The sequence below is a fragment of the Gobius niger genome (genome assembly GCF_951799975.1).
Source record: "Gobius niger genome assembly, chromosome: 23".
In the NCBI taxonomy this organism is placed as follows: Eukaryota; Metazoa; Chordata; class Actinopteri; order Gobiiformes; family Gobiidae; genus Gobius; species Gobius niger.
Window position 1 is genome coordinate 12,072,516 of NC_136874.1, and position 9,484 is coordinate 12,081,999.

Genomic DNA, 9,484 nt, shown 5'->3' on the forward strand with positions numbered 1-9,484 from the left:
TTGAGTTATTGTCAGATTTTTGTGGTGTTTTTTGTCACATTTTTGTTTCGTTTACATCCTTGTTTTCTCATTTTTTGTGGCTGTTTTGGTGCTTTTTCCCCAAGAAGCTTTTTGATTTGGGTAGGAGAAAATGGGATCCGTTCAGGTGGGAGTTAAGAGGTTAATAAAAATAAATTAAAAAAAATGTAACAACGTATCTCGTGACCACTCACAGCAGGCCCGGCAGGTGGCGGCAAATGCACCATGTTGTGGATGCCAGCCGCCATTGAAATCCAAAAGCAGACGAAGAAGAAGCAGCGGCAGTAACTATTCCAGCCCATACGATGGCGGTAGCGCGTCCGAAATAACAACACGTAACAGCCTCACGAGCAAGTCAGCGAGCAAGCCCCAACGCACGCACATATCGAGGTATATTTGAGTATTTTTCTCTTTTTAAAGCACGTAAAGCTTCTGCTCTTGCGTTAGAACATTTGCGCGAGCTGGTGCGGAGCCGCGTGACGCTCTGGCGCGAGCTGTTAGCATTGTGGCTAGGCTAACCTGGCCCTGTCTGCAGCAGAACAGAGGCAGCTAAAGGCGTTTAAAGCTGTGAGTGTTTGTTTTGGGGTGGGTGTGTGGCGTGTGCTCCCCGCAGAATCACGTCGCCGTTACTGCCGCGCGGCTTTATTGCCCCCTCTTATAAGATCGATAACTCTCTTTTATGTCTGCGAAACTCGCCCCTCGTCGATCGTGCTTCGTAAAGGATGGGTTCATGTGCGAGGAAAAGTGGTGTCGAAATCTCAGCTGGAGCTGCAGAGGCCGAGACCAATAACTTCATGGATGAGAGACCGTGTGTTTGGGAGAGAAATCAGCAGACAGGAATGGCGTCCATGTTGTTTCTGATCAACTTCTCTGGTAGAATTCACGTCCACAGAGTTGCCATTGGTTTTATGGCTGTACTGCTATTTAGTGGCTCTTTTTTTCAAATCACATAGGCTAGAGAGGAATTTATTTCAGTGGGGCATGTTTTAGATTGTTTCTTGGAGTCCAAACTCATTCTCTTTCCTGACAAAAATGTCTCTCTCCTGGCAAAGAATGTGACAAAAAAAGAGACTAAAATGTGGCGGGAAAGTGATGAAAAGATGACGAAAAAGAAACAAAAACATGGCAAAATAGAAGCAAAAATGTGACGAAAAAGATACAAAAATATAACAAAAAAAGAGACAAAAATATGGTGAAAAATATGACAAAAAAGAGACAAAATGTGACGAAAAATATACAAAAATATAACAAAAAAAGAGACAAAAATATGGTGAAAAATGTGACAAAAAGAGACAAAATGTGACGAAAAATATACAAAAATATAACAAAAAAGAGACAAAAATATGACAAAAAAGAGACAAAATGTGACGAAAAATATAACAAAAAAGAGACAAAAATATGATTAATAAAAGACAAATGTGACAAAAAAGAAACAAAAATGTGACAAAAAAGAAACAAAAATGTGACAAAAAAGATACAAAAATATGACAAAAAAGAGACAAAAATATGGTTAAAAAGAGACAAAAATAGAACAAAAGAGACTAAATGTGACGAAAAAGAGACAAAAATGTGTCGAAAAAGTGATGAAAATATGACAAAAAAAGACAAAAATATGACGAATAAGACAAGGGGACAAAAATGTGGCGAAAAATAAACAAATGTGACAAAAAAGACACAAAATTTGACGAAAAAGAGAAAAATGTGGCAGAAATATGACAAAAAAATGTCTAAGTGACAACAATATTGCAACAACACAAGAGAAAAGAAACATTTACATCAGTTTTGTAGGTCTTAGCTTTCAAACGAGGCATTACACTGGCCTGTAGGCTGTAAGAAGCTTTTAGATTTGGTTAAAGTCAAACAGGAAATGTTCTCGGTTCAGGTGGGGGGTTAAGAGCTTAACATAAATACACGATCACAGCCTTGTTGTGCTGAATTCTTGGGACAATGTTAAGTGTAAAAACTAGACATGGAGAGGACTTCACTACAACAGCGTGGACGTCCTCGCAGCCACAGGGACACTCAGGATGTCGTTCCACACTGAAGCCTGGGGACTAGAAAGTACTAGTGTTGCTTTTGCACCACAAGAAGCGGCAATATGCGATTCTGCTGTTTGAAAAACTAACCATTTCCATCTCCACCCAGAAAAATGGACACGCGCGCCTTGAGGAATCCCTACGCGGACTATGACGGGAACCCTTTGTCCACCCAAGCGCTTTTTGACTTCCAGGGGAGAGTAAGCAGCTGAATGTGCTGTCAAATATATGCAAATGTAGCGCGTGAGGATAATCATTGCCCCGTCATGTCTTTAGCTCACCCCGGAGTTTTCCCAGAGGGTGAGCGGCAAAATCAGCGAGCTGCTGGCTGTGATGGAGAATGGACTGAAGTCAGCTGACCCCCGAGACTGCACCGCGTACACAGGCTGGGCAGGTACGGGCTGAAGAAAGTGATTTATCGTGTAGTTGGTAGCGCTAACTGTCGCTCTCTCCAGGTGTGGCCCTGCTGTACCTGCACCTCCACAGAGTCTTCAGCGAGACGTCCTTCCTCCACAAGGCCCACGAGTACGTGTGCCGCTCCCTGCAGTGTCTGACCCGGCGCCACGACGTCACCTTCCTGTGCGGGGACACCGGGCCCCTGGCGGTGGCCGCGGCGGTGTACCATCGGCTCCAGAGGCCCCAGGAGGCCGACGACTGCATCAACCGGTCAGTGTGTGGTGATAAGTTTATTGTCCATGCTCAGGTTGAAGAGCAGGGAGCAGAGCGGTGGGAAGATGTTTTGGTCAGGCGGTGCTGAGAGACAAGATTTACCCCAAAATTCATTTATTAAAGCCACTCTCAGCTACCTTGTTTTGCCCTCTGCACTGCTAGATGCACCACAGGGCAGAAGGAGTCCGGCGCCGCACCTCCCTCACAGCTCACCCTACAACACACACCCCTCACCCAAAACATCGTGAACTGATAAACATCTGAGCGACCTGCTCTGATGCAGCTGAAATCCTCATGAAATGTTCATCTGTTTAATAATCCAATATCTGCAGGGAGCCCTCAGGTCTTTTTCCCCCTCACAATTACAGCAGCACGGAGAGGCTGAGAGTGAGGCGTTCACGGGTTACAGGGGGAGAAGTTCTGCACTGTAAACTTAGTGACATTTCCGTGTCTCATTGAATGCAATCAGAGCAGCGTGTGGTCTAGAGTGAGGGGTGTGGGTGATGGGGGGGGTAAGCCAGGTGAAGGGAGGAGGTGCAGAGCAGGGTTCACTACTCCACCTACTGACGAAAAAAATAAAAAAGTTCTGATATCGCTTAGGGCAGCTTTAAAGGTGAATTATACAACTTTTTATGCGAAAAAAAGTTTCCGTTTCTGCATAGTTGACCTTGTATGTGAGATCTTGCTGTATGAGTGGTCTGCATGGTGCCTTTGCTTTCGTTCATGGTGGTCTCTACAGCGCTTCGGGATCAATTGTTTTGTTGGTTTTCTGGTGAGAGGGTCCGTCAGCAGTGAAATCCTACCAAACAATGGATCCTGGAGCGTCCTAGAGACCACTATGATGGAAAATAAAGGCATATGCTGACCACTCATACAGCCACTGGGTCACTACAAGTTCAAATACTCACAAATGTAAACTTTTTTCCACTTAAAATGTTGATTTTTCCTGATGTTTCCTGGTCTAGCCTAATGCAGTACTATGAGACGGTGGTGAAGGGCTCCGGAGGGCTACCAGACGAGCTGCTGTACGGACGCGTGGGCTACCTCTACTCACTCCTCTTCATCAACCAGCAGTTTGGACAGGACAAGATCCCCCTGGACTACATCCAGCAGGTCACATTGTCATTTAGATTAGAACCGTTTAACAGCTCCGGCCTGACGTTTGCGACGAACGTGTCGTGTGTGCTCAGGTCTGCGAGGCAGTGATCGTGTCCGGAGAGCTCCAGAGCAGGAAGTTCCGCGTGGAGAGGCAGAGCCCGCTGATGTTCGAGTGGTACCAGGAGCAGTACGTGGGAGCGGCGCACGGGCTCGCCGGCATCTACTACTACCTCATGCAGGTAAACGGACAAACTCCCGGGGTCAGAAAGTCTCCGAAAACTCAAAGTTTGCCACGTCCCATCGGGGGTTTCGGCATCAGCAGACGTCTGTTTTTTTCCCCCCTCTCTTCCCTGAAAAGTTTTTGTGTTGCATCATGTGTTTTGAGTTGACGTTTGTTTGAAAAGCGTGTGGACGGCTGCAGTCCTCTGGGAGTAAGTAAAAGTGCGATTTCACCCCCAGGCGACCGCAGCTCTGCCTGTAACAGCTACACCTATAAATCCACTTAGACGCCGGCCACAATGTTCACTTGGACTCCCCGAAAACTAGTTTTTATGGGGCTTCTTGGACAGTTGTGACAAATGTTGTAGATCGTCTTTTATATCAAACGATGAGTTAAGCCTGCTGTCCCCTTTTATTACATTTTCTATACAGTACGGGGCCCATGGTGTGGATATACGGCACAATCCTCCGCCAGACTCGGCCACTCTGCTTTTGTCTAATGCTCTATTCATTTGGAAAATTGTTCGTATAGTTAGAGAATTTGGATTGTTTTTGTTTGTTTTGTGATTCCAAAAGGCATTCATGTAAATTTCTTTGGATACAGTGACATAGTCTTTGTTTTTTTACTCTTCTTTTACTCCACAGTCAGGCAATATGATCCAAAAGACAATCCGTCACAAAATTTGCTGAGAATTTTCTTTTGAATATCCACATTTTCCTTCATTCATCTGTTTGCTAGAATGTCCCAGATATTTTTCAAAAGATAAAAACATAGAATTATTTATCTGACATTAAAAATATTGTGTTTTAAGCATTAAAATGGGATTAAAAAAAACCTGTGTATTATGCCATTGTTGCTAGTATTCATTAGTCCCATATAATGTTTTCTTTTTCCTAAAATCATCCGATCCTAATTCCTCCCTAATGAAATGCCAATGCAAAGATGAACAGAGCTTCATCCAGGCCCTCCTAACCACAGTGCCCCCCTCTCTCAGCCAGGTTTGGTGCGGTCCGTGGAGTACCTGCATCGACTGGTGAAGCCCAGCGTGGACCACGTGTGCGCGCTCAAGCTCCCCACAGGAAACTACCCCCCCTGCATCGGGGACGAGCGGGACCTGCTGGTGCACTGGTGCCACGGCTCCCCAGGGGTCGTCTACATGCTGCTGCAGGCCTACAAGGTACAGGCGGGGGAGAATGTCAGCACAGAGCAACAGGGCCATCTGGTGGTGGAAACTGGAGACATTTTTCCTGCTTCATGAGACTTTATCATAACTTTTTTACAAATGTATGTCACATCGGGCTGGGCAATTAAAAATAAAAAAATATATATATAAACCCGATAATTTTCCCCATATTGATCGATGTCGATTTTGGATTCGATTTTATTTTTTCTTATTATACGGCTCTTTTACAATACAAGTAGAAAGCTCTATTGACTTGAATGGGATTTTCCAAAAAGCCATATAAGAAGCGGGATAATGTATAGAACGCTGGTCATTAAGTACAGACAGGGTGAACCGGACCGGAAATGCCTTTAACCTCTTAACTCCCACCGGAACCGAGAGGATCTTTTGCCTCACGTCATCAGATTGTTTTTCTATAATTTTTTTGTTGGGTAGTCAACTCATTTTTGTCACATTTTTGTCATTTTTTAGTCGATTTTTTTATTTTTATTTTATTTTCAAATTTTTCTCACATTTTTGTCATTTTTTTTTAATCACATTTTTGTCATTTTTTTGCCATTTTTTCGTCACATTTTTGTCATATTTTTTGTCACATTTTTGTCATTTTTTTCTTCAATTTTTTGTCAATATCTTGTGACATTTTTGTGACATTTTTGCCACTTTTTCATCAATTTTTCATCACTTTTTTGTCACATTTCCATCATTGTTTTCGTCTCAGTTTTGTTGCTATTTTCCAGAAGCTTTTGGACTGGGGTAAAGCCAAACTGGAGAAAATGTGCTCGGTTCAGGTGGGGAGGTAAGGGTTTAATAAACTGAAAAGTCCCAGGACGTAAACCAGCAGTGGGGAAAAATGGGGTGTAAAATGTAATGGTATTTCAGTCACATTTTGTCCGTATAAGCGTTTCAGAACTGATTGCGTAACCGTCTGTGTGTAGGTGTTTGGCGGCCCGGGGTACCTCGACGACGCGCTGCAGTGTGGAGAGGTGGTCTGGCGGTATGGGCTGCTGAAGAAGGGCTACGGGCTGTGCCACGGAGCCGCGGGGAACGCCTACACCTTCCTCACCCTGTACCGGCACACGCAGGACCCCAAGCACCTGTTCCGCGCATGCATGGTGAGAGCGCCCCCTGTCTGACTGAAAAGATAATCCTTAAAATGTCTCAAATGTGAACTGCATCTCATGTTTAAAACGTAAGAAGGAATGAGGAGTTGGAAGATTGTGAGGAGTTTGTAAGGAGCTTCAAGCGCGGGAGGAGGAGTTGCAAGTGCAGGGAGTTGGAAGACTGCGAGGAGGAGTTGGAAGATCGCGGGGGGTTGGAAGATCGTGAGGAGTTGCAAGACTGCGAGGAGGAGTTGGAAGATCGCGGGGGGTTGGAAGATTGTGAGGAGTTGCAAGGCTGAGAGGAGTTCCAGGAGTTGCAAGACTGCGAGGAGTTACAAGCACATGAGGAGGAGTTAGAAGATCGCGGGGGGGGTTGGAAGATCGTGAGGAGTTGCAAGACTGCGAGGAGTTGCAGGAGTTGTAAGACTGAGAGGAGTTGCAAGACTGAGGAGTTACAAGCGCACGAGGAGGAGTTAGAAGATCGCTGGGGGGGTTGGAAGATTGTGAGGAGTTGCAAGACTGCGAGGAGGAGTTGCAAGACTGCGAGGAGTTGGAAGATCGCGAGGAGTTGGAAGATCGCGAGGAGTTGGAAGATCGCGAGGAGTTGGACGATCGCGAGGAGTTGGACGATCGCGAGGAGTTGGGCGATCGCGAGGAGTTGGACGATCGCGAGGAGTTGGAAGATCGCGAGGAGTTGCAAGTGCACTTTACAAACATGTGTTGTCCTTTCAGGGATCTCCTCAGACGAGCATTTTGACAGAATGATAACCTCTCACTTCTTACTGTCTATCTCATTTTTTCTCTCTTGTCTCCCTCTTTCTTTGCTCCTGTCCCCCTCCCTCTCTCCACGTCTACCTCTTTCTATTCCGCTCTCCATCTCTCTAGTTCGCAGACTGGTGCATGAACTATGGCAGACATGGCTGTCGGACCCCAGACACCCCTTTCTCACTGTTTGAAGGTAACATTTTGCACCATCCAAGCATGCTATACATATTTCGAACACGCAGCAAACACCGAAGGCATAAGCTACAAGAACACACTGCAGTAAAACTATTTATTCAATATCTTTAAGCAGTAGAAAATGGCCAAACAATGCATTTGCTGAACCCGGGACATATCCAGGTTAATGTCGCAAACGATAGATGAGCTGCAAGTGTTAAGAATCGATTGTTATATTCTGTTGCACAATATTCTTTTGAACAGAAGGGGGCAGCAGACTACATGTACTTTACTCCTCTTACTACCAGGCTTTATTAACAAACAGAAATGGTTCCTGCAGACATGAGCGTGCAACTTGTATCATACCAAAGTACATTCAGCGAGCAGAAGGGTAACTTACTTCAATTCTTGTCAGTATGTTGTAAATATCCAGAGTGTATTGGTCACATAATTTACTTCTGCTTCATAAACCTGAGAGCTACTGTAAGAGACTCAATAGATAACACCTTCTCTAAGCAGTTTATGCAACGTTTACAGCGTTTAATTGCTCCTACAATGAAACGTCCCCATTGTGTGAGGTTTATCGTCTGATCTGATCATAGAACCAGCTTAATTTTCTCATTTTAATATCATTTGAAACATCTCTCTTCTTACTAGTGTTGCTTTGGCCATAAAATGTGACTTTGTGACTCAAGTGAGTGCCAAAATCTCAGGGTCCTACTCGAACATAAACCATAAAACATTTATTTTCATGGTGCCAATAAAATATTAGTACTTGCAAACATAAAAAACACCAGACCAAATAATGTTATTTCATTATCCGCAATTCCTTTTATGTGTCTATGGCCTCATCAAAGTTTTTTTTTTAAGAAATGAAAAGGTCCAATAAAAGAGGCCCAAATAGAACATAAAATGATGCACTTGTGATGAGGTGAGATGAACTCTAGCTAAAAATGGGGGGGATATATCATTATAAGGTCTGACTCCAGGCCTATTAACAGTTTAGATTTCACTGAAAGTAAACAATTTGGTGAAACATGTCCAGAAATATACTTCTTCGCTTCTATTTCCCCAGGTATGGCCGGTACCATCTACTTCCTGGCCGACTTCCTGCAGCCAATGAGAGCCAAGTTCCCCGCGTTCGAGGTATAAGCCCTGCCGTTCACTCGACCGATTACCTTCCCACCGGATTTACTCACATTACGCAAAGAAATACTAGACCCAACTTAAAATGAACTTGCTTGTTTTCAACGCTTCAAAGTCTGTGCCATGCTCCTGTTCTTCCCCCTGAAGGACCTCTTACAGATGTGCTACAAAGTGCATGTTGTGTAAATTTGCTTCTTCTTGTAAATAGATCAGTTTCTAGTTTGAGCATGTTTTTATTTTATTAAAACGATCATGTGGATATGAGTTACACCAAGTGAAAAGTATGTTATTTGCACTGTCTGGAAATAAACTAATGTTTGTAAAGCTGTTACTACTGTAGTATAGTCTATGGCCTGGGGGAAGTGTAGAGAATTGCCACAGATGGAGGAAGTAACGCCAAATCTGGAATTGAACCTTCACATGTAAGTATTTTTTAATTCAAATAGTTTTTTGTTGTTGTGAGAGAGTCGTCCTTCGGGTATAGAGACCATACATATCATACAAAAATAACCCATCTTTAGATCAGCAAAACAATGCCATGCTACTTCTGTTAAGCCTGTATCCATATTCATGTATGTGTCCAGGCCTGTCGAGTCTCTGGAGGGTTGAGGGGGCGGGATAGTGGATACAGTAGCACCAGCCATAGAAACTGAACACCTCCGGGGGTAAAAATAGTCATCATCTGTCCTGGGGGTGTGGGGCACGGACCTACAGCGCTACTGACAAGACCGGCTTACCTCCTTTACAGCCGGCAAAGAGGAACGCCAGCTCCGTCCAAGTTCAATCAGACAGTCGTGTTCTCTTTGGTATTGGTTTCGTAGTTCATTTTACAGCGTTACAACGTTCTGACGTACATTGTTCCCTCATCGGAAACTGACCTGGAGCAGTGTTTGCCTTCAATAGCGCGGTTTTGGGCTAAATGGACACTGCGCTCAAAGTGTGTTCTTCCAAAGGGTGTTCTTCCAAAGGGTGTTCTTCCAAAGGGTGTTCTTCCAAAGGGTGTTCTTCCAAAGGGTGTTCTTCCAAAGGGTGTTCTTCCAAAGGGTGTTTTTCCAAAGTGTGTTCTTCCAAAGGG

The 9,484-nt window shown here is 44.3% G+C and overlaps 1 protein-coding gene across 1 annotated transcript; it reads left to right on the forward strand.

Annotated features, from left to right (window-relative positions):
- The first annotated feature begins 290 nt into the window (after positions 1 to 290).
- On the forward strand, positions 291 to 8,733 carry lancl1 (LanC antibiotic synthetase component C-like 1 (bacterial)). The gene is made up of 10 exons (XM_079581457.1): positions 291 to 408; positions 2,164 to 2,254; positions 2,331 to 2,448; positions 2,510 to 2,720; positions 3,689 to 3,836; positions 3,914 to 4,060; positions 5,036 to 5,218; positions 6,160 to 6,336; positions 7,210 to 7,282; positions 8,339 to 8,733. The coding sequence occupies exons 2-10, from the start codon at positions 2,168 to 2,170 to the stop codon at positions 8,413 to 8,415; spliced, it is 1,221 nt and encodes a 406-aa protein (XP_079437583.1). The 5' UTR covers positions 291 to 408; positions 2,164 to 2,167; the 3' UTR covers positions 8,416 to 8,733.
- The last annotated feature ends 751 nt before the right edge of the window (positions 8,734 to 9,484 follow it).

What these genes read in the sequence shown, in the direction of transcription:
- lancl1 (XM_079581457.1), top strand. Translation starts at nt 2,168, where the DNA reads ATGGACACGCGCGCCTTGAGGAATCCCTACGCGGACTATGACGGGAAC. An exon ending in GCCGACGACTGCATCAACCG is followed by an intron (nt 2,721 to 3,688) that starts GTCAGTGTGTGG and finishes TTCCTGGTCTAG; the next exon opens with CCTAATGCAGTACTATGAGA. An exon ending in TGCTGCTGCAGGCCTACAAG is followed by an intron (nt 5,219 to 6,159) that starts GTACAGGCGGGG and finishes GTCTGTGTGTAG; the next exon opens with GTGTTTGGCGGCCCGGGGTA.